Raw genomic sequence first — 25,457 nt, 5'->3', positions numbered from 1 at the left:
ACTGTGGTTTTAGATTCTGAAATGTATCAGTTGATGGGAATAACTGGATTTCCTGGGGTGTGATGGGCACACTCTTCTGTGAGAGGTTGGGAGAGGGGCATGTGGTGATCCAGGCTGCAGAAGAGGATTCAGACTTCACTCCTGCCGGGTGGCTTCCCAGCCTGAGCATGCTCAGGACTGCAAGTGAGGTTGTCCAGGTTGCCTACTGCTCAAGGGCATGGCCACAGCCATGTCATCCACACCCCAGACATTGCAGAGTTGGGAATTAAGTAGGACAGTTGTATAGCAGATGGCAGTTAAGTGCCTCGCTTTAACAAAATCGGTATATTATCATAATTTTCTGAGGGATGGATGAGGTACCATCTTTTAATTTGCATCAAGCTCTCTGTGGATTAACAATAGTTTTTCTGCACTGAATGTTTTTTTAGGGAACGTATTATTTCCTGCAATTATCCAGACCTGTCATTCACTCAACACTTGTTTCTCAGTTGTGTCCGATTCTTTGTGACCGAATGGACTGTAGCCCACCAGGCTCCTCTCTCCATGGGGATTCTCCAGGCAAGAATACTGGAGTCGGTTGCCATGCCCTTATCCAGGGGATCTTCCCAACCCAGGGATCGAACCCAGGTCTCCTGCATTGCAGGCGGATTCTTTACCATCTGAGCCACCAGGGAAGCTCATGAATACTGGAGTGGGTAGCCTCTCCCTTCTCCAGGGGATCTTCCCAACCCAGGAATCGAACTGGGGTCTCCTGCATTGCAGGAAGCCCCAGTCAACACTTACCAAATATTAAATGAGCATCTATTATACATCAGCCCCAGGGCAAGGCCTGTGGAAGCAATGAAGAGTGAAAGGAGCAAAAAGCATCATCCTTCCATCCTAACCAGGAAGTCACATGTGAAACAACCAAGGACATACTTGGTTATGTGATCACAGTTGTGGCAGGTGCTGTAACGGGCAAGTCTGGGGTGTTGTTACAAGAGCATACAATGGATGGGGTGAGCAGATCTGCTGAGGGCCCAGGGGAGGCTCTGAAGGTTGATGAGGACCAGGGTGGCAGGTGAGGTTGGACAGTGTGGGGGAGGGGAGGGTCTGTAGAAGGAAAGGTGAAGGCTGAAGGCTTCCTAGAGACACATCCCAACAAGTAATGTGAGTGTACATAAGGCGTGAACAGCATGTTAAATAAAACTGAATAACATAAGGAGAAAATGATTTCCTTTCAGTTCTCTTTCAACCTTTGATTAGGTCAAGAACTGAGTCTCACTTGGATTCTACTATTTTTTAACAATTCTTTAGGAATTTGCTCATTCTTACTAGGAAAACAGTGAGTCTTTTGCCAAATCCCTGGACAGGCAACAGTATCTAAATGTCATTTAATAATAGTACTTTGTTTTAATTACAGGTAGCCCTGGTTTTGCAGGGTGATATCAGACCATGTCAATGACCCAGCAGACCAAAACCATGCAAAGCAATCTTATTAATCAATGGGAGAAATTGTGTTTGTTTTGTGACCTTTAAAAAGTTTTGTCAGAACATTAAAAACACTCACTGTTGATTAGAAAATATATAGGGAAATGAAAAAAGACAGTAAAAGTAATATTGATTTGGTACATTGTAATTTAAAACAGTAGCAACATTGAGAAAGTGTTCTATTTCTTTGTATAAAACTTATCAAGAGCAGTTTGAGCAGCGTTTATCTTCTCATTGTTTGACTTAGGATTTGAAGAGAGCATCTTTTCCATGCTTTGACAGATTGTCACACTCATTAGGTCTTGAATCAGCTTCTCACATTTTATCCTTTGCACTTTCAATGTTGTGAAAGATCTCTGAGATTTCTTTAATGTGGGATTGGTTGGCTGGTGTCATTTCCTCTGTGGCATCTTTGATCTCTTTGTTACAACTACTTTTTTCATTTATGTTGATATTCACCTTTATTAAGCTCCTCTAACTGCATAGCTCTAGTTTCTTGACTCTGATAGTGTCAACATTGCCCCCATCACCCAGGTATTTCTTCTATGATTCCATCCACATTTTATCTTCATTTTACTTTCGGCATCAATGCTTTTCATTTCTGTGTTGCACTTTGATCTTTGTTGACCCATCCCACCGTTTGATGATCCATTTTGGCAGGGGGTCTTATCACTGAGAGACAAGGAAACAGCACACTTTCATACTTTGCTGTCTGGGTATGAACTGAATAACAGATGCACAGTTATCAGTCACCAACAGACTGTGAAGTAATTGATGTAATTGGTCACTCATCATGATATCCATCTGTTTGTTTATGTAGTGATTTGTGAGCTGAAGAGCTGGCAAATTTAAAGAGCTGGTTAGAAGTTTGTATTTGGTACATTTACTCGGGTGAATAGAGGAGATCTTGGTAACTGAAAAATGAACTGTGTTTTAGGGGAGATTCAGGATATTTAACTAAACTGTGGTAACTGACATCTGTGCATAGTGGAACTTTGCTAAGTGAGGACTACCTGTTTTTTAGGTTTGAGGTACAGTGGATATACAATATTGTATAAGTTCAGGTGTACAACATAGTAATTCACAATTCATAGTTATATTCCAGCTCTGAATATTTAGTTTTGTTTCTTTCTACCTGTGGCATGTAATGCTGACCCTTGCCATTTATGTTACAGAAAACATCTTTTTTAAAAATTCCATTATATCACCTATATTTGACACAAGTGAACTAATCTACAAAGCAGAAACAAATTCACAGGCGTAGAAAACAGACTTGTGGCTGTGGAGAAGGGAGGTGAGGGAGGGATGGATTGAGAGTTTGGGATTAGCAGATGCAAACTATCATATGTAGGATGGATTAAACCACAAGGTCCTACTGTATAGCACAGGAACTGTGTTTAATAGCCTGTGATTAACCACAGTGGAAAAATATGAAAAAGAATATATATATATATATATAAATGAATTGCTTTGCTGTACACCAGAAACTGACACAACATTGATTATAAATCAACTATACTTCAATAAAATAAATTTAAAAAGAAGACACCTTTTAAAAATATGATTAAGAAAAAAAAATATGATTAAGTAAAAACCCTATAAAATGTAAATTGAGTCAAAGAAATACTGACTGCAGCACATGATGATGGCAAACATTTAAGGGCTGTGCGTGAAAGGCCATAGTTTGGGGGATGCTGCTTGGGTACCAGTGCCTGAACACAGGAGTGGCTGTGGTCCCTAAGGCAATGCCTCAAGGAATACAGATGACTTTCTCTCCTCTCTTCCCCAAATACCACCTACAGGGCTGTCCTGGGCAAATCTAGATACTGGTTCCTAGTGTCCCTTCCTGCAAATTGAAGATATAAGAATAAAGCTACAAAGAAACATGAAATTATTCTATGCATATTTCTTTGTAATATCATGATTTATCCTTAGGCTGATTTATAGAGACCCCAAACATTTTTCCTCCTTAATAGCCACATAATATTTCATAGGATGGGCATCATTTATTTAATCAATTTTCTTTTGTTAGACATTTAGGTTGTTTTCCTTTCCTTCCACTCCCCCATCCTTTCCTCTCTCTCCCTCTTTCTTTCCTTCTTCCTTCCTTCTTTTCTTTCTCACCTCACATTTTTGCACTACAAGCAGTAGAGCAACAAGTAACTTTTTACAGATCCTTATTACTGGGATTGCTGAATCAAAGAACTGTGGATTGTTAATTATAAATGATATTTCCAGACTCATATCCCCATCAGCAACATATGAAAGGATCTGTTGTGTCTCTTCTTTGCCAACACCACATATTTTCATTCTTGACAATGTTGGCAACATGATTGGGGAGTGGAAGAGTTGATTTCTTAAGTTTCTAGCAAGTTCAGTGTTCTGTGGTTTCCTCACTGGAAAATTCAGACATCTACATGTCAAAATGGGGTTGATTGTTTACCATTACAGAAAGTTTCTTTCCTTTGAAAAAGGATTTGGGCTTTGTTCCTTAAAAAGGCATTGTTTTGATGTTGTCAAACATTTGTCAACACATGCTTTGAAGCATTTAACTTAAGTGTCTGTGAAGAAAAAAGGAGTGCTTGAGAGGATAAGTGTGAAGATATAAGACATTGAGTTGAATTGTTATCCATCTCAGTCTTTTTGGATGAGCAGAATCATTCCTATTACAATTCAGAACTTCCCCTCTGAGCAATTCCATGGACAAAGTCTCAGGGGAAGGAGGCATGATGGTCAATTTCACTATGACAAAAAGATGCATGCGGCAATTGAGGAAAATAAGCATTTGAGATCCCTATCTGCAACCTTTATCTATATCATCCTGCTGAGGTTATGGAGTCCAGTCTTCATATTTGGAATCGTCTCTATTTTAAAGCCTGTAGGCACTCAGTAACAAAGCTTCAAAAATACATAAAGCAAAAACTTTTATAGCTGAGAGGATAAATAAATAAATCTACAATTATAGTTGGAGGTTTTAACCCTTCTCTCTCAGTAATTGCTAGAACCAGTAGGCAGACATTCAGTAAGTGGGATCTTGAGAAAATAAATCATTAATCCAAGTCCATTCAGGAAGTGGAAGGTCCAGGATTCCAGGTCAAGAAAGACCTCATAATATTCTCTTACCTACAGTGCTACACTGCAAATATACCCATTCCCTTACTGAAATAAGTAATTACAAAAGTGCCCCAGTAGAAATATCACCCCAGAAGAGAAGGCACAGGTTCCTGTTCTGGGAAGATTTCATAACCAGTTCTGAGACCTTGGGCAGGCCAGGTGCCCTCTTGGAGACTCAGTTTCCTCCTCTGTATGCTGGAAATGGTCCTAACTTCCCTGCTTACCTCCCAGGGAAGCTGTGAATTTCTTGACATAAAGGTGGTATGAATGGCATGGGTGCTATGGAAGTGAAGTCACAATTACTTTCAGGGGAGGGAACTGTCAAGTGTAATTAGAAGAAAAAATTGATTACAGCCTACCTGGTAACCCCAGGGCTCTGTTATGCATGAGAGTGTTGGTTTGGTCTCTAATTGAGACTGATGTCCTAAGTGAGGATCCCTCTCTTAATTAGGCAGTAACTTTATTTAGGCCAGTACTGACTACATTGTTTCAGAGTCTGCCGGCAAATGATAAGAGAGGGGAGCATGTGGTTGGCTCCATTTGTGAGAAGCCACTGAAAAGGACTTCATTTCCTGCCACCTTCTTACAACACAAGGAAGTCAGTCTCAATTCAGAGGCATAAAATGAAGCTTACAACAGAGTCTGTAAAGGCTTTGGATCAGCCAAGAGACTACTGTTTACTAGTATAGAAGCCTGATCTGATTGGACCAGCCAGGGATCATGTGCCAGTCCTTGAACCAATGGTTGGGGCAGGAGAAGTGCCAGATGCTGATCGGCTGTAGACCCGGGTCCCAGGCTGCATTTCTGTAAGGAGAGGGCCATCAGCCCTGTGGGAAGAACAGAAGCTGAGAGGAGTCAGTGGTCAAGTTCCTAGGATGGAAGAGAATCAGAGCTGACTTGGGTACCAGTGCTATGGCATGGCCAGTATCCTTCCTGGAATAATAAGTCACTCTGTTCTGTCTCTCTTTGGGGTTTCGATGGCACTTCAAAAATAATTTCCAAAATCCATTATGACATATCAATGTAGGAATTAGATTACCTCTGGGCTTCAGTGAACATTGCATGTTCTAAATTACTGGGTTCAGTAACCGTCTCTTTGCTTAAGTCATGCTTCACCCACCTTCCCAGTATCAAAAACAGCTCCTTAATTGAAGTGTCAAGTAAAGGCATAGATTTTTTTCTTTGTCTAGTAATAGGATAAGCTCAAATCAAATACTGAAAACTGCTTGTGTAGGGAACCCCTTTCAAAAGGAATTGAGAAGAATTTATATGCACAAGCAAATCTGAAGGAAATTGCTCCCTGTTGAACAACTAAACAACGAAACAAACAAAAATTCATAACTATGCTTATTTTTCTTTTCTGGAGGAGACAGGCAGAGCCTCCAGCCACTTCTTCATTCACACTGTTTGGTCACCTTCTGCTCATGCATAACCTGAACATGGTGTTACACAACAGCATCTCAGAACTTCCATCTGCTTAGACCTGGTGTCCCAGCTAGTGAAGTGTGTGCATTGACATCATGGTGTGGAAAGTGGCTTTCTTTCTTTTTATATTTGTTTATCTATTAGATGTCATCGGATCTTAGTTGTGGCACATGAGATCTTCATTGTCTCATGTGGGATCTTTAATTGCCTCACACCAGATTCTCTAGTTGTAGTGCTTGGCCTCAATGGTTGTGACACGTGGGCCAAGTTGCCCTGCAGCATGTGAAATCTTAGTTCCCTGATCAGGGATTGAACCTGACTGAGTCCCCTGCACCACACAGTGGAAAGTGGTTTTCTGCAGACAGCTGAGTTAATACTGCTTCTCTCTCTTAGAAATGTCCCAGCATTGTTTTCTGATTCTTTGAAAGCAAAAATGAAACTTTTTGATCTTCGAAGGTGTGTGTGTACTGAATATAATGATTCCTGCTTAGAGGTAAGGGGGTGTAGGCAATAGACAATTGCTTGTTTTGCAATTTGAATTTATTATGAAAGTGGGGGAAAAACCCACCCTACTGGTTTTCCCAAAGTAGTGAGGGATTTGTTTGTTAAAGAATGAGAAAGTTTGAACTTTTCTCAGTACAGGTGAAGGCCAGAGTTTTGTCATTGTTTTCCTTGTAACACAAAGGTTGGGGCCGGTCACCTTATTTTCTACACTCAACAGTGCAACAGGAGACAAGCCAGGTAGTGGATTGAAGAGTATCTCCCAAAAAGGTATGTCCAAGTTCTGACCTCCCCCCACCCCCCCCCCTTACCTGTTATTGTGACCTTATTTGGAAATAGGGTTTTTGCATATGTAATTAAATCAAGCATCTCAAGAAGAGATTATCTTGGCCGGTAAATTCAGCAACCAATGTTCTTATGGGGGAAAAAAGAGCAAGATTTAAGGCACACGGATTCAGAGAAGAAACACAGAACAGATGGCCATGTGAAGATGGGGGCAGAGATTAGAGTGATGCTAGGACTGCAAGGAGATCCAACCAGTCAATCCTAAAGGAATTCAGTCCTGAATATTCATTAGAAGGACTGATGCTGAAGCTGAAACTCCAATACTTTGGCCACCTCATGCGAAGAGTTGACTCATTGGAAAAGACCCTGATGCTGGGAGGGATTGGGGGCAGGAGGAGAAGGGGATGACAGAGGATGAGATGGCTGGATGGCATCACCGACTTGATGGGCATGGGTTTGGGTAAACTCCAGGAGTTGGTGATGGACAGGGAGGCCTGGCGAGCTGCAATTCATGGGGTCGCAAAGAGTCGGACACGACTGAGCGACTGAACTGAACTGAACTGAACTGAACTGAACCACAAGCCAAGGGATGCCTAGAGCTGCCCAGAGCTGGAAGAGGTAAGTAAGAGTCCTGCCCTAGGGCCTTGGAGGGAGCGTAGCCCTGTCAAAATGTTGATTTCAGGCTTCTGATTGATAGGTCTGTGAGAGAATTAATTCCTGCTATTTTAAGTTATCAGGTTTGTGGTAATTTGTTATGGCAGCACTAGAAAACAAATACAAGCCCAGTATGGTCTTAAAGATTCAGGCAAAGAGATAAGGCAGCTGGATTTGATATAACACAACTAGGAAAGCAAAAATAGGTTTGCAGCCAGCAGTTCCATTAATTTGAGTCCTGGGACATTAATTCATAAATGCTGGGGCAACACTTCAGAGTGACTTTGAATTTTAATATAGTAAACTGCTTGTTTTACATGTTAATCTTAATACATTTACATAGGGAAAGATGGTGAATAATTTATCAAATAGATTGAAAGAATGGCTTCTATCCTGACATCATACATTTCCTCTTGTCAGGTTCAGTGTGGAAAATACAGAGAATAGGATGTAATTTTCATTGAGTTCTTTCAGCCTTTAGAAATTCTAAAATGCTTTGAGAAAAAAAATGTGGGTTTTTGGGTCATGTTTGCCTATGATAACTTGGGGCTTCTCTTCTTTACCAGACAGAGTTCATGAAAGTTTCTTAGATAAGTTCTTCCAAAGTGAGTTTTCTTGATAGGAGGACTCAGGGTTAAAGTGCCTATAAAGCTAATTCAGATTTTGTCTTTCCAAGGAGGTGACTTTCTACTTTACACTTCCCCCAAGTCATCCTGTGTAGACTAGAGTTCCGGTAAATACCAAATAATTTGGTATTTATTAAGTTTGTTCAAACATCTGTAATGACTTCAGGCTGATGTCAGGCTCTGAGCATTCAAAACACACACAAAAGCACATCCAAGAGATAACCATGTGAACTAGGAAACCATGCATGAAGAGGAGGCATTTATAAGGCATTATTGGGACATATTTGAGGAAACTGTTAATTTTTACAGGGAACTGTCATCTGGGGAGGCTTTGCATAGGAGACAACTCTTTGTTGTTATTCAGTCACTAAATCATGTCTGACTCTTTGCAGTCCTATGGACTGTAGCGCATCAGGCGTCCCTGTCCTTCATTATCTCTTGGAGTTGGCTCAAACTCATGTTCATTGAGTCAATGATGCCATCCAACCATCTCATCCTCTTTCACCCTCTTCTCCTCCTGCCTTCAATCTTTCCTGGCATCAGGGTCTTTTCCAATGAGTTGGCTCTTCATATCAGGTGGCCAATTTATTGGAGCTTCAGCTTCAGCATCAGTCCTTCCAGTGAATATTCAGGATTTTTCTGGAGAGTCTTCTCCAGCATGAAGAGGATGCATTTATAAGGCACTATTGGGACATGTTTGAGGAATCAGCATTTTTTTTTTTTTTTTTTAACAGGGGACTGTTGCCTGGGGAGGCTTTGCATAGGGGACAACTCTTTGGTAGGGTATTGAAGGAAGAGTGAAGTTTCTCCGTGGAAAAAAAAAATAAGATGGAAGTAATAAAACCAGTAACTAGGCTTCACTGAACAGCTACCAAGGGCCAGGCAGTGTTCCAAATGTTTTTTTTTTTTTTTTCTTTTATTTGCATTTATTTTCTGCAGCATTTATTCCCGGGCCATAAGTTTTTGTTTCTTCAGTTTCTTCTGGGATATCTTTTTCTTCTGTGCAACCTCCTCTTCTGGTTTAGGAACAATCTGTTCTTTTTCATTAAGGATCGTCTCAATGTGGCAGGGAGAGCTCATGTAGGGGTTGATCCGACCGTGAGCTCTGTAAGTCCTGCGCCGCATCTTGGGGGTTTTGTTCACTTGGATGTGCTCAATAACCAGAGAATCTACATCTAAGCCCTTAAGTTCAGCATTACTTTCTGCATCTTTGAGCATGTGTAGTAAAAATTCAGCACTCTTTTTGGGGCACTGACCCTGCGTCCGGCCCCACTGTTTGGCCTGTGCATACCTACCAACTCCACCACTGTAACGACAGAATGGCACACATTGCTTCTTTAAAGTGACATCCTTCAGATACTTGGTGGCTTTTCGGATATGCATACCCTTTATGGCCTGGGCAGTCTCATTAGTGTTCTTAAAGTGAACACGAAGATTTGAACCTCTTGATTTGCATGATTTTGTGGGGTTTTCTGGGTCGAGTGAATAGCGCACCATTTTTAAAGGTCAGCTCAGGCCACTTACCGGAAAAGGAAGTCCAAATGTTTTAAATGTGTTACATTAATTAAACCTCATGGCTACTTTCTGAGGCATAGGTACAGTTATTGACCACCTTTTACAGATAAGGAAACTGACTCTGAATGAGTTTCAATGACTTTCCCAAGGGACATAGGTCAGATGGGGAGCAGGGGGTCTGGCTCCCCAGCCTAGCTTGGAACCATTATGCCACAGTGGGTTGAAGGGGGAAATGTGGGAAAAGGGGAAGTTGGTAACCTCATGAGTGAGTTGTTAAGAGAGTGTATGAGTTTTATCCACCCAAAGACAGTATGTGACACGTGAACAGCTGCTGCAGTGTGAGGAACTTCCTGGACCTTGGACTTTGGTTCTTTCACACAGTAGGGTCAGCAGTGGACTGACCATTGGAAAATGGACCCAGATGAATCCTTTCTCATTCGTTCGCTTTTTTCTAACAACTGTTTATTGCATAAAGATAAATACCAGGGATGCAGCAATGAGCAATCAGAAAATGAAATTAGTTTTTTGCTATGTTTTTTGAGGGATAAAGTGTATGTTCAGTAAAACTCCTTTTTATTTTTTCTTCCATTTATTTTTATTTGTTGGAGGCTAATTACTTTACAACATTGCAGTGGTTTTTGTCATACATTGAAATGAATTAGCCATGGATTTACATGTATTCCCCATCCCGGTCCCCCCTCCCACCTCCCTCTCCACCCCATCCCTCTGGGTCTTCCCAGTGCACCAGGCCTGAGCACTTGTCTCATGCATCCAACCTGGGCTGGTGATCTGTTTCACCCTAGATATACATGTTTCGATGCTGTTCTCTTGAAACTTCCCGCCCTCGCCTTCTCCCACAGAGTCCACAAGTCTGTTCTATACATCTGAGTCTCTTTTTCTTTTTTTGCATATAAGGTTATCGTTAGCATCTTTCTAAATTCCATATATATGTGTTAGTATACTGTAGTGGTCTTTATCTTTCTGGCTTACTTCGCTCTGTATAATGGGTTCCAGTTTCACCCATCTCATTAGAACTGATTCAAATGAATTCTTTTTGATGGCTGAGTAATATTCCATGGTGTATATGTACCACAGCTTCCTCATCCATTCGTCTGCTGATGGGCATCTAGGTTGCTTCCATGACCTGGCTATTATAAACAGTGCTGCGATGAACACTGGGGTGCACGTGTCTCTTTCGGATCTGGTTTCCTCAGTGTGTATGCCTAGAAGTGGTATTGCTGGGTCATATGGCAGATCTATTTCCAGCTTTTTAAGGAATCTCCACACTGTTTTCCATAGTGGCTGTACTAATTTGCATTCCCACCAACAGTGTAAGAGGGTTCCCTTTTCTCCACACCCTCTCCAGCATTTATTGCTTGTAGACTTTTGGATAGCAGCCATCCTGACTGGTGTATAATGGTACCTCATTGTGGTTTTGATTTGCATTTCTCTGATAATGAGTGATGTTGAGCAGCTTTTCATGTGTTTTTTTGCCATCCGTATGTCTTCCTTGGAGAAATGTCTGTTTAGTTCTTTGGCCCATTTTTTGATTGGGTCATTTATTTTTCTGGAGTTGAGCTGGAGGAGTTGCTTGTATATATTTGAGATTAATCCTTTGTCTGTTGCTTCATTTGCTATTATTTTCTCCCAATCTGAGGGCTGTCTTTTCACCTTACTTATAGTATCCTTTGTTGTGCAAAAGCTTTTAAGTTTCATTAGGTCCCATTTGAGTAAAACTCCTTTTATAATTTGATAGGTTTTAGGAGTAACTAGGTCACCACCATCACAATGAAGATATGGGACATTTCTATCAGCCCCCAAAGTTCCTTCTTGTCTTTCTGTAACCAATTTTCTTCCTACCACATCTTTCGTGACTGTTGATTTACCTTCTATCACTATAATTTTGCCTTTTGTTTTCCTCCAGAGTTTTAAGTTAGTAGAGTTATACAGTATATATGACTTCCTTTATTGTTTTGCAGTTCATCCACATTTTCACGTGTATCAGTGGTTTGTTGCCAGATATTATTGCATCATATGGCTATGCCATAATCTGTTTATCCATTCCCCATTTAATGGATATGTGACTTGTTTCTGGCTTTTGGCTCTTATGAATAAATCTTCTATGTTGCTGTAGGGTATAAGTTTTTATTTACCTTGGGTAAGCACTCAATAGTCATTCCATTGTCTTTTAACTTTGATATTTTCTGTGTATAATCCCCCCACCCCATATTCATAACTCCATCATTTTCACAATTTCTGAGTCTTTTGTTTTGATTGATTTTCCTCCTGGTTACCTGATACGTCTTAAAAAATATTTTTTGATTTGATTTTTGGCTGCACTGGGTCTTCATTGCTGCACATGGGCTTCCTCTGGTTGCAGAGAGTGGGAGCTACTCTCTGTTGCTGCGTGCAGGCTTCTCATTGTGGTGACTTCCCTTGTGGGGCACAGACTCTGGGTGCAAAGGCTTCGGCGGTTGCAGACTGTGGGCTCTCGAGGGCAGGCTCAGCAGTTGTTTACCCACTGCACCACCAGGGAAGTCCTACTTGATACCTTTTGATTTCCTTCCATACATGGTGACTTTTACCTGTTGAGTGCTGGGTCTTGCTCCATTCCTTTAAATGGTGCTGACTTTGTTCTGGCATGCGGTTAAGTTTCTTTTTTAAAAAAAATAAATAACTCGGGAAACATGGCTATTTAAAAAAAATACTCTTTACTTATTTATTTTTGACTGCACTGGATCTTCACTGCTGTGCGAGCGTTTCTCTAGTTGTGGTGCATGGGTTTTTCATTGCAATAGCCTCTCGTTGCGGAGCACAGGCTCTAGGCCACGTGGGCCTCAGTAGTTGTGGCTCCTGGGCTCTAGAGCACAGGCTCAATAGTTGTGGCACACAGGCCTAGTCGCTCCAAGGCATGTGGGATCTTCCTGGATTAGGGATCAAACCCATGTCTTCTGTATTGACAGGTGGGTTCTTTACCACTGAGCCACCAGGGAAACCCAGTTAAGTTTCTTGTGGATAAATTTGATTCATTTGAGGCTGCCTTTAAGCTTTGTTAGGGAAGATCAAGAGCAGCCTTTACTTGGGTACTTTAGCTCTACTGTCTTGGCTTGACCATTCCAGGTTTTCTGTCCAGTGCCTCTTATACGGCAAACTCTCCAGTCTGGCTGGTGGGGACGTGGACTCTTTTTACCTCCATGTGATTTCTGGAATTGTTCAGTTTACTGCTTTCTGAAATTTTCTCCTTGGCCTTGCATGCACAGACGAATACAATCAGCCTTCTCTATTTGCAGTTTCCATATCCGTGGATTCAACCAACCTCAAATGGAAAATATTTGAAAAAAAATTTCAGAAATTTCCAGAAAGAAAACTTGAATTTGCTGCACATCAGCAACTGCTTACATAGCATTTACATTGTATTGGGTATTATAAGTAACCTGGAGATGATTTAACATCCATGAGAAGATGTTGATAGGCAAAGACTCTGCTATTTTATATAAGAGACTTGAGCATCCACAGATTTTGGTACCCTGGGGAGGGGAGATGCTGGAACCAATCCCCTGTGGATCTTAAGGGACAATGTCATGAGTCAGAGACCCCAGGGCCCCCCTGAAGATCTCAAAGATTCTTTCTCTGTATAGCAGCCCGTTGTCTCTGACAACCTGCCTCACAAATACTAGTTGTTTCAACCTCTCTGAACTCTAATTTCTGTTTCCTCAGCTCATTTAAACTGTAGAGTTTTATTTGAATTTATCTTCCTATGATAATCAAGGGACTCATCTTATTTTAAAAAAATAATTTCTGCCCATTTTCTAATTAACAGTTGTTTTACGTATTTTATCTGATTTTCTAGTTTCAGCAGATGGAGCAATTCTGGGTCATTAGTGAAAACAGAAGCCCAGGAATTAAGCTTTAATGAATGAGGTTCGTCATAAGCAAGTAAAGGAGTTAAAAAATTTCTAATTTGTGGTACTTTCTATAAAATAAAATAATGTGTAGAAATAGTGCAGGGGAGAGAAGAGTCAAAAAAGACCCTCCCTCTGAGTATTAATGAGACAGAACATCCTAAGTGCTCAGCATTCTACTGACTTGGAGTGTTTTATGATTTTCATATTGCTATTATTCTATTTTTGTGGTTCATGTTAAAATTTATTTATGTGTTTACTTATTTTTATTTTTCATTAATGTATATATATTTTGTGTTGTTAGTTCAGATGTACAGCACAGTGATACAGTTTATATATATATAAACAGATTTTTTCAGATTTTTTTTGCCTTAGGTCTCTCCCTGTTCTATATATTGGGTCCTTGTTGATATTATTCTTACTAATCTAATAACACAGTGGATAAGGGTGCAGACTCAAGAGTGAGGTTTTCTGGGGTTTAGTAGTATAATCTCTATAGTACAATGAGATGCTTACTCTATTAGTCAAAAATTGTAGTAATAGAAATTCAAGTGCAATTTTTTGTGCCTTTGCATTTTCATCTGTAAAATGGAGATGAGAGTTCCTTCTCATAGATTTATTTGCTCTGTGAATTAAACAAGCAGAAATATGTAAGGTACACATGTTACCAAGTCCAAGCTCATACTGCTTGCCACATGACAGGTCCATAAATAGAGAGATGAATTGTTGGGGCAAAACATAGAGACTTTTTTCACAAAGTCCACAAACTGAGAAGATGGTGAATGAGAGTCCCAAAGAACCAAATTACCCGAGTTAAAATTCAGGCTTCTATTAGACTAAAAAGGGAGGAGGTGTGGTTGGTCTTTGCAAATTTCTTGGTGTCAGAATCTTTTGGAGTTTTTGGTTTTGGCCATACCGTGAAGCATGTGGGATCTTAGTTCCCTGATTAGGGACTGAACCCCTGCCCCCTGCATTGGGAGTGTGGAATCTTAACCACTAGACTTCCAGGAAAGCCCCAGCACTCAGCTTTACCTCAGGAACAGTTTTTCTCACTAGTGCCATCAGATCTGGTTTCAATTTTAATTGAATAGATGTCATTTACTAACTGGGTCTCTGGCAAATGGAAGTTGTGTTAAATTTTAATTTAACTCGAGTAGCTCAAGTTGGATGAGAAGGTCCCCCTCCTCCACCATGCCCCAGACAACAAAGAAACACTATTTACATGTTACAATTATAATTAAGGACGTGCTAATAGTTAAGTAGAGGAATGAATTGGAGAAAGCACATGTAATTACTATTCAGTGTTGGAGCTGAGAGGTGTGAATAAGCAGGACCCACCTGAACTGGGGGAAACGGAAGAAGCAGGAAAGCCTGAGGGTGGAACTTAATCTCTTTGCTCTGTCTGCCTCCCTGCCTATCTCCCTCGCTGTCACTAGGACTGTCTCTGTGTCTCCAAGCTTCGTGTGTGCTGTCGTACCCTCTCTGTCTGGCTTTTTTCAGACTTAGGTGTTTTCTTTGTTTTCTCTGTCTCTCTCTCTTACTCTCTGTTTTGCTCAGTTCCCAGGCTGTGTATTCTCTCTTAGACTCTCACATCTTTTTTTTTTTTTTTTTTTTTAGTTGAAGGCTAGTTACTTTACAATATTGTAGTGGTTTTTGCCATACATTGACATGAATCAGCCATGGATTTACATGTGTTCCCCATCCCACTCCCCGCTCCTGCCTCCCTCCCCATCCCATCCCTCTGGGTCTTCCCAGTGCACCAGCCCTGAGCACTTGTCTCATGCATCCCACCTGGGCTGGTGATCTGTTTCACCCTTGATAGTATACTTGTTTCAATGCTATTCTCTCAGAACATCCCACCCTCGCCTTCTCCCACAGAGTCCCAAAGTCTGTTCTGTACATCTGTGTCTCTTTTTCTGTTTTGCATATAGGATTATCATTACCATCTTTTTAAATTCCATATATATGCATTAGTATACTGTATTGGTCTTTATGTTTCTGGCTTACTTCACTCTGTATAATGGGCTCCAGTTTCATCCATCTCATTAGAACTGATTCAAATGAATTGTTTTTAATGGCTGAGTAACATTTCATTGTGTATTTGTACCATAGCTTCCTTATCCATTCGTCTGCTGATGGGCATCTAGGTTGCTTCTGACTCACATCTTTGGAAGGCTTCAGCTACATTTGCAATCTTCCAGCACCCCAGGCAGTGCAGGGGGTCGCAGGAAGAAAAGAAACCTGCTCCCTGTCCCATGGAGTTTAGTCTCTTCCTGGCTTTAATTGATTCAGTCCCCATTCCCTGTAGAACCTCCCTCCCTACATGAAGATGTAGGGATTCCCCCACTGGTATCCTGTTGTGTCAGACCTGGAGATGAACATGACTGTGAGACCCACTGCACAAACCATCTTCCCTGTGTGTGGCCCCTAACCATGTACAGTAAGTAGCACTTTCCGCCTCATGCTCTTGGTTGCCTGGTGTAATGAGATTGCCCTGGCCATTGGGTGATGCCTGATAGAAGTCCCTTCCAAATAGTTTCCGCCTCTTCCCTCAAAGCTCCCACCCAGGAGATGCCTGGAGAGTGTTTTCACAGACACATTTTATTGATCCTCTCTGAGTGCTATCCTGTTTGAGATAACTATCCTCGTGTTATTCAGGGATTCATGAAGAGCTGGGTTTTGAAATCACTTACTGCTTTGTGGATAATAAATGGTCAGAATCCAAAAATAGCCATCAAGAGGGGAAGAACTGGGCTGATTTCAGAGTTATATAATACAACAGTGGGATTGAAAACCATCCCTTCAGTTGGAGCCAACATCTTGCTTGTCTCTGAGCGAAGTTTACACCTGTCTTGCCATTTTAGGTGTCGGTAGTCAAGGTGTCTGAACACAGAATAGGGTCAGAGTCCCATTTAGATACTGGCATCCCTGTGCCAGGGACCAGAGGATGGAAGAGTGTGATTCAGAACCTTATAAGCTGGGGGAGAGGCTGGAATGGAACATACCAGAAGTCACACATGGTCATGGATTGGGGCTTTGGGGCTACTTGGATGTTTCTACTAAAATGTAATCTTCACATTTGTATAACATCTTTTGATAAGTTTTAAAATCAAAGCCTTTACGAATCCATCTTATATCCATCTTATAAGTTTTAAAATCAAAGCCTTTACAAATCCATCTTATATCCCTTGCAGTCCAAGGGACTCTCAAGAGTCTTCTCCAACACCACATTTCAAAAGCATCAGTTCTTCAGCGCTCAGCTTTGTTTATAGTCCAACTCTCATCCATACATGACTACTGGAAAGCGTTCCTCTATTTGGCCAGAATCGCTCTTCTGCTAAGCATCCCAGCTGAGGATATGAACCAAAGCCCGCTGCCCAAGCTGCCTTGTCATCTCTCCTCCCAGCCCCTCACCTGTAGGATAGAGCTAACAATCCATTTTTTGGCCTCACTCGAAAGTCACGACTGAGTGACTGAACTGAACTGAACTGAACTTCTAGCTTTGGTTTCCCTGTTTGTAAAATAAGAATGAAAATAGTAATCCTTCAATAGGGATATTTGAGGATTAAATGAGATTAGTAAGAGCAATTAATACTTATCAAATGTTTATGATGTACCAGATTCTACTCTGTACTGCTGTTTTGTTATTAGATGTTAATTCATATTTTACTATTTTTATTGTAATTATGAATTATTATGAATGGATAATACGTGTAAATCATTTATCACAGTGCTGGACACTTATATCTAAGTATTTAAGGAAATTAATTGTCATAAATTATGTTCATTAGGCACTTACCACATCTTCTATCTTTATCCACTGATTTGTTTTTATTGTTGGCTGTTTTGGATTTTCATATTATTTAAAACTTTCCCAGGGACTTCCCTGGTTGTCCAGTGCTTGAGAATCTGCCTTCCAACACAGGGGACAAGGGTTCAACCCCTGTTCAGGGAACTAACATCCCACTTGCCACAAGACACAATGCAGCCAAAAAAAAAAATAATAATAAAAAAACTTTTCTGTGAGTCTGAATAAATGCATTTTCCAAATACTCTCACCAAAATTCCCCAAATATTAACATTTTCTTTACACAGACACACATTATTACTGTTTCCATGAAATATTTGAGAGTTGTACACATGTTGATCCTTTATCTGTACACACTTCAGTGTGAATTTTCCCCAAACTTTTTTATAAATAGAGTGAAATGATAAAAATCAGGAAATTAATATTGATGCTAAGAACCATGTGGTCCCCAGACCTTATTCAAATTTCATCGATTGTCCCACAACACTTATTAAAGTAAAATAAATGTATTTTTTTCTCTTTGGGGATCTGATCTAGGATCACATATACCTTTGTTGTGTCTCTTATTTTCCTTTACTGTGGAAGTTTCTCAGTCTTTGTCTTTCAGGCTATGATATACTTGAAATATACAGACCAGCTATTTTGTAGAATGCTTCATAATTTGGATTTGTCTGCTGTTTCTTTATTATTAGAGTCACTTTTTTTGTGGAGAGGAGAGCACTTCAGAAAATGTTGCTTCCTCTTCAGGACATACGACGTCTCTTTATCTCATTCAGTTCAGTTCAGTCATGCAGTCGTGTCTGACTCTCTGTGACCCCATGAACTGCAGCACGCCAGGCCTCTCTGTCTGTCACCAACTCCCGGAGTCTACCCAAACCCGTGCCCATCGAGTCGGTGATGCCATCCAGCCATCTCATCCTCTGTCGTCCCCTTCTCCTCCTGCCCCCAATCCTTCCCAGCATCAGGGTCTTTTCCAATGAGTCAGTTCTTCGCATGAGGTGGCCAGAGTATTGGAGTTTCAGCTTCAGCATCAGTCCTTCCAATGAACACCCAGGACTGATCTCCTTTAGGATGGATTGGTTGGATCTCCTTGCAGTCCAAGGGACTCTCAAGAGTCTTCTCCAACACCACAGTTCAAAAGCATCAATTCTTAGGTGCTCAGCTTTCTTCACCATCCAACTCTCACATCCATACATGACTACTGTAAAAACCATAGTGATGTTATCTTTGATCACATAGATAATATGATGTATCTAACTTTCGGTATCCCAAGGTTACTGTTTTTCTATTTGAAATGAATAAGTCTCTTACACAGAGGTACATTGACACTCTACAAATGTCCTCTCTCTTATCATACTTTTAATCATTAGTAGCATCAATACATGTATGATTGTATGATTGTATGATTCCTACAATGATAGTAATAAATGGTGGTTGCCTGATGATATATTCTAATTTCATCATTATTTTTTACATGTATTAGTTGGACTTTTACCCCATGGGTGAGGTTTTCTTTCTTCTCTGTTTGTTTATATCAGTATGGATTCAATAGCTTATTACATATTATATATAATATATATTAAGTTATATTATTATGATTGGCAATTACAGTTATTTGTAGTGTTATAAAATTGTTCCAGATTGGCCACTGGAAGCCTTTCAAGCTGTCTCCCTGGGTCCTTTGATATTTGTTTTGATCACTTTATTACCTTCTGGGTGGACAATATATTTTAGGCTCACTGTCTGGGTACTTTCTGACCCTCAGTCCTAGAATCACCCATTTCTCTAAGGAGCTGTTTCCTTTCTTGAAGAATGATGTTTAGAACTAAAGTCTGGGTCTCAGTTCAGTTCAGTTCAGTTGCTCAGTCATGTCTGACTCTTTGAGACCCCATGAACCGCAGCATGCCAGGCCTCCTTGTCCATCACCAACTCCCAGAGTCCACCCAAACCTATGTCCATCAAGTCGGTGATGCCATCCAACCATCTCATCCTCTGTTGTCCCCTTCTCTTCCTGCCCTCAATCTTTCCCAGCATCAGGGTCTTTTCCATTGAGTCAGTTCTTCGCATCAGTTGGCCAGAGTATTGGAGTTTCAGCTTCAACATCAGTCCTTCCAGTGAACACCCAGGACTGATCTCCTTTAGGATGGACTGGTTGGATCTCCTTGCAGTCCAAGGGACTCTCAAGAGTCTCCTCCAACACCACAGTTCAAAAGCATCAATTCTTAGGTGCTCAGCTTTCTTCACCGTCCAACTCTCACATCCATACATGACCACTGGAGAAACCATAGCTTTGACTAGACAGATCTTTGTTGGCAATGTGATGTCTCTGCTTTTTAATATGCTATCTAGGTTGGTCATAACTTTCCTTACAAGGAGTAAGCATCTTTTAATTTCATGGCTGCAATCACCATCTGCAGTGGTTTTGGAGCCCAAAAAAATAAAGTCTGACACTCTTTCCACTGTTTCCTTATCTATTTCCCATGAAGTGATGGGACCAGATGCCATGATCTTAGTTTTCTGAATGTTGAGCTCTAACCCAACTTTTTCACTCTCCTCTTTCACTTTCATCAAGAGGCTTTATGTTCCTCTTCACTTTCTGCCATTAAGGTAGTGTCATCTCCATATCTGAGGTTATTAGTATTTCTCCTGGCAATCTTGATTCCAGCTTGTGCTTCTTCCAGCCCAGCATTTCTCATGATGTACTCTGCATATAAGTTAAATAAGCAGGGTGACAATGTACAGTCTTGACCTGCTCCTTTTCCTATTTGGAACCAGTCTGTTGTTCCATATCCAGTTCTAACTGTTGCTTCCTGAACTGCATACAGGTTTCTCAAGAGGCAGGTCAGGTGGTCTTGTATTCCCACCTCTTTCAGAATTTTCCACAGTTTATTGTGATCCACACAGTCAAAGGCTTTGGCATAGTCAATAAAGCAGAAATAGATGTTTTTCTGGAACTCTCTTGCTTTTTCGATGATCCAGAGGATGGTGGCAATTTGATCTCTGGTTTCTCTGCCTTTTCTAAAACCAGCTTGAACATCTGGAAGTTCATAGTTTACGTATTGCTGAAGCCTGGCTTGGAGAATTTTAAGGATCACTTTACTAGGTGTGATGATTGTTAAGCCATCATTGTCTGTATCTAAGTTGTCTCAGTGAATGGAACTAGAATAATCATATTACATACCCATACCTACATTTACACACATATAAACATACCTACACCTGCATTTCCCAGGAGTTCATGCTGGTGTTTCTAATTCTGACTCATGACCACACAGTTCACTCTTCTTTCCATTTTTAAACTCAACTTCTCTAGCAATGAGAAACCTGGCTCTCATTAACCAATATACATTATTTGCTCCATCCTAGAGTACACTTTGCAGTACTCTTGCCTGGAAAATCCCATGGACAGAGGAGGCTGGTGGGCTGCAGTCCATGGGGTCGCTACGAGTTGGACATGACTGAGCGACTTCAGTTTCACTTTTTACTTTCATGCATTGGAGGAGGAAATGGCAACCCACTCCAATATTCTTGCCTGGAGAATCCCAGGGACAGGGGAGCCTGGTGGGCTGCCGTCTATGGGGTTGCACAGAGTCGGACATGACTGAAGCGACTTAGCAGCAGCAGCAAAGTACACTAAAGCAGTTTTGGAATTGCTAAACCATACTGCTGTGGAAAACAAACCTAACTAGAATTCGATATGTGTTTACAGTTATTTTTATCTTTAGTCTGAGAGTATATAGTCAGAATAATGTGCTGCAAATTTATATACAACTCCTAGATTTTCATAGCTGAAAACAATGGAGTTTTATTTTTTTAAAAAAAATAGTGAGATGAGAAGCTTTCAGAAAGCATTAGATGTTTTCTTAAGCCCATTAACTTCTCCTTGAGATCTACACAAAAATTCTGTTTCAACATGTATATATGTGTCGGGGGATTGTGTAATTTCCTTGGTTCTGTCTCATCACAACAAAAATTTGAAGCGATGGACCAGCATTAAAGCCCTCGGACAGGCCGTGTCACAGCTCTTGGGCAGATCAGTGTTACAGCTCCATGTTGCAGCTCAGTTTTATTTAGAAAATAAAGGAAAATACATCCTCGAGGCATGAAGGCATGCCGACCCAAAAGACACAAAGAGAAAAGAGAGACTCCCAGCCTTTTGGCTCCACTTTTTATGTTTTTTTTTCCTCCCCCTGAGCTTGCCCTATGTAAATGGGGCTAACCAGGAGTTCTGTTTGTTCTATCTGAGGTCCTCACTCCGGTCCTTGGATCTTCCTTAGTTCTATTTTGGCGGGCTTTTCCCTTCCTTGTCTTTTAGCCACTGCCATTCTGGACTCCTTTTTCCTATTCTAACTACCTAACATATGGATAAGAAAATTTTTTTATTGAAGTATGATTGATTCACAGCATTATGTTAGTTTCAGATGTTTAGCAAAGTGATTCAATTATACATATGTATTTTCAGATTTTTTCCATTATAGGTTATTATAATACAAGATACTGAATATTTGTGACATCATATGGTATTTGTCCTTCTCTTTCCAACCTCACTATGTATGACAGCCTCTGGGTCCATCTATGTTGCTGCTGCCCTTCCCTAGTTTGTTGTAGTTGTTGTGGGAATAGTTTGTTTAATGACTTTTGTGAACAAATTCTTTAAAGTTTCTTTTCTTTGTTGCATGTGGGCCACTGAATTCTTTGTTTGGTTAGCTTGGTGGTCAGCCAATGATTGGACAGGGATTTCCTTAGGCATCTGGAATCAAAGTGTCACCATCTTTACCAAGGGCCTCTTTTTAAAAAATTTTATTTATTTTTTGATTTTTGGTCACACCACATGGCATGTGGGATCTTAATTCCCTAGCAGGAATTGATCTCACACCCCCTGCATTAGAGGCAGAGTCTTAACCCCTGGACCACCAGGGAAATCGCACAAGGGTCTCTTTGAATGTGTTGGGACACACTTTCAGTCCTCAGTCAGGCACTAGACAGCTCTGCCTTAGCTTTCACTTCCTGCTTCCCTATAATGTCAAAATCAACCAGGGGCAAGAGCTGAGAGCCTTCTCAGGTCTTCCTGGGCAGGCACACAGCCCTGTGTATAAGCATGGTCTTACAGACTCCCCAGAATATGTGTTAGCATTTCAGAGCCCCTCTGGCAATTCTGTTCCTCGTCTTTTCTTATTGAACTTTTTGATGAGTCTATTGTTTGTCACAGCTGTCATCCACTGCTTCAGGCAGCTAGCTATGAAATTAACTAATTGCCTGTAATTGCTTTAAACAAATACCTTTAGTAAAAAGTTTTTCACAGAGAATGAACTCAGAGTCAGGTCAGGTACAAAAAGTTTTGCAAATGAAATTTTCTAGGAAATACCAGACAAGTCAAGTAATGGCAATTCTTTGGGAATGAAATTTTGAAAGATCTCCATCCCTGATCTGCTCTCCTCCATGGCTTTCAGTTAGTGGTATTTTTCTGTGAAAGTGGGCTGTCATTTCTCAAAGCTACTACTGAGCTGGACAGTAGGGAATGGGAGTAAATCAAGTTAAAGCGCCACGAAATTCTGTTTTTACCAAGATTCAGCCATTTTTCTTGAATAAATGCTCTCTTGGCTGCACAAGCCTTTGTTTTATTTCTCGAGTTCTGAAAAAGTGGATTTTTACTTTTTTGGCCAATTTGTAAATTTCTTTCACAGAGGACTTTTCACATGTCCTTACTTTGCCATTTTTATAGATGCCACGCTAATGTGCCACATTAATGGAAACTTATCTTCATAAAGGAATATAAATATGCTCTCAAGACATAAAACCTAGAGCTGGCACGAATAGGAACAGAATTAAAGAGGAGCATTTTGATAGGTGGTGAATTTTTAGCAATCTCTGGCACCAGGGGATGATTTAAATGTAATATTTAACAAGACAAATTGCTTTCTCATTGTGCCAGAGGCAGGTAGACACTGCCTTTGGGGTTTTTGAAAGGCTGTTTGCTGGTGGACACTGAAAAACACGGTTGCAAAAATCTCAGCCACACATGAGAAAGCTAACGAAGGAAATGTGGTTGCAAATGTATTTGAAATAAAAGCAACAAGCTCTGAAGATTGATTGTGATTTGTTATGAAACATAAAATCACCTACCTTGAAACCCAGTTTGCGAAAATTATTATAGTCTCTTTAAAGGCTGTGAGCTAATTTAGGGTAGAGACTGATATTTATTTTTGTCTTTTCTCTTTCCCTGGAGCCCAACATGGTGTCCAATCTCTTGTGTACTAGTCAAGACTTTCAGTTGCAAGTGATAAAAACCCAATTAAAACTGGCTTAAATAAAATAGTTTATTTTGTATCTCTAAATTTCCAAAGATAACAGACACAGATGTAGCCAGATTCAGGAACCCAGAAATTTTTCCCGGGAATCTGTTTCTTTTTCTTACTGTTGTCTTTGATTTCCTTTGGGTTTCATTCTTGAATCAGTCTTTGTGTACATGGGGCTAGAATGCCTTGATGGACCACATTTGGTTCATCTGCTCATTTGTGAAGCCTGATTTAATGGCGTGGGTCAGCACCATCCAAGTCACACTCATTGAAAGGAGAGCGGGACCCTTGGGGAGTTCATAACCTAATGAGTAGCCAGAGGTTGAAGCGTAAACACAAAATAAATATACAGTGACAGCGGTGGTTATTACCTTGCAGGACAGACTAGATGCTACGACAGATGATAATACAGCGCTAACTCACACTGTAGCTGGCAGAAAAGCCCCATTTTTCCAAAGAAGTGGACATGGAAGGATGTCCATGAAGGATGTAAGCAACAGTGAGGCATATTTGGGGTTGGAGAGCTCTGTGTATGTAAGGGCAGAAGGCATGAATGGGGTTTACTCTTGGAAGAACAGAAAAGACCTCTTGAGGCTTGACTGATGACAGACAGCAGGAAGTGGGCAAGAGGAAACTAGGGAGGTGGACGAAGGTCAGGTCCCTACACATCTGTGAGTTTGGACTTCATCTTAAGAACCCTAGGATGCTTTCAAAGAGTTTTAATCTAGGAGAGAAATTATCTGAATTCTATTAAAACTTTAAAAAAAAGGATTATTTCTGACTGCAGTGAAGACTGTGGACACAGGAAGGTCAGTTAGGGGCCAGTGGTGGTTAACTGAGTGGGGGGATTCTCCTTCCATGGAGGAATTGATCCTGGGGTTGACAGGATATTGACAGATGGGGGGGCTTCCCTGGTGGTCCAGTGATTGAGAATCTGCCTGCTAATGCAGAGGACAGGTTGGATCCTGGCTGGGGAACTAAGATCCCATCTGAGGCTGGGCAACTAAAACTCCAGTCCACCACAATTACCGAGCCTGAGTGCTCCACAACTAGAGATGCCCCCTCACCACCCAGTGCCGCCGCAATTTAAAAAAGGAAAAAAAATAAAGAATTTGACAGATGGGGGATGAGTTAGGAAGACAGAACCTACAAAACTTTGAGTGATGTCAGAGGAGGAGAGAAATTAGCATGGTGTTGGTTTCACGATACCTGAGCTCGGCTGGGAAATTTCTGGGGGTGCTTAGTGGTTTGAGGAAAGACGGCGATCTTGGTGATCATCTCAGGTTGGTGATCATCTCAGGAGTGTGGAGGCTTACAATCTGCCTCCAGTTCTCTTCTGCTCTGTTTGCTGCTGTCTTTCCTAATTTGAAACTAAAATGAAGGCTGTGTTCACTATGTGAATAAGCTCTGGAAGTACGGCATCGTTTACTAAAGATTTGGCCAGTATCAAAAAGGACGCTTGCACTGTGTGTGAAGAGTGTCTGGAGGGCACAGATGCTTTTTTTAAATTGTAGAGCAACTGCTAAGGTCGGAAGTAGCTTGATGATCACTCCTCCCTGGACTCAGGGGCGTGCCTGTGGCTGACACAGTCCTCTTTTCTCTCGCGCAGGACTCGGAGGTTCTGAACACGGCCGTTCTCACTGGAAAGGTTGTTTCAGTTCCCGTCAAGGTGGTGGCAGTTCAAGAGGATGGTTCAGTGGTGGATGTGTCAGAGGCTATGGAATGCAGGTCTGCGGATGAAGATGTCATCAAGGTACAATGGGTTTTACTTCCAGATGTGCGTTTGGTCCTTTCCTTCCCGTTCTGTCACACGGCTGCTCTGAGCATCCCAGGCTCCTAAGGGCAGAACCTGAATGGGGAT

General features: G+C 41.0%; 1 protein-coding gene across 8 annotated transcripts in view; it reads left to right on the top strand.

Annotated features, from left to right (window-relative positions):
- LOC110131117 (transmembrane protein 132B) overlaps nt 1-25,457 on the top strand; it is a 378,266-nt gene that overhangs the window by 316,403 nt on the left and 36,406 nt on the right. For all 8 annotated transcript variants that reach the window (XM_020883540.2, XM_020883539.2, XM_020883530.2 and 5 more), the window contains one exon: nt 25,206-25,349. In XM_020883540.2, the coding sequence (XP_020739199.2) occupies nt 25,206-25,349 (144 nt within the window). The remainder of the gene's footprint in view (nt 1-25,205; nt 25,350-25,457) is intronic.

Source organism: Odocoileus virginianus, chromosome 12 (genome assembly GCF_023699985.2).
Source record: "Odocoileus virginianus isolate 20LAN1187 ecotype Illinois chromosome 12, Ovbor_1.2, whole genome shotgun sequence".
Lineage (NCBI taxonomy): Eukaryota > Metazoa > Chordata > Mammalia > Artiodactyla > Cervidae > Odocoileus > Odocoileus virginianus.
The sequence above is the reverse complement of the archived record's forward strand: the minus strand, read 5'-3'. Positions and strand labels throughout refer to the sequence as shown.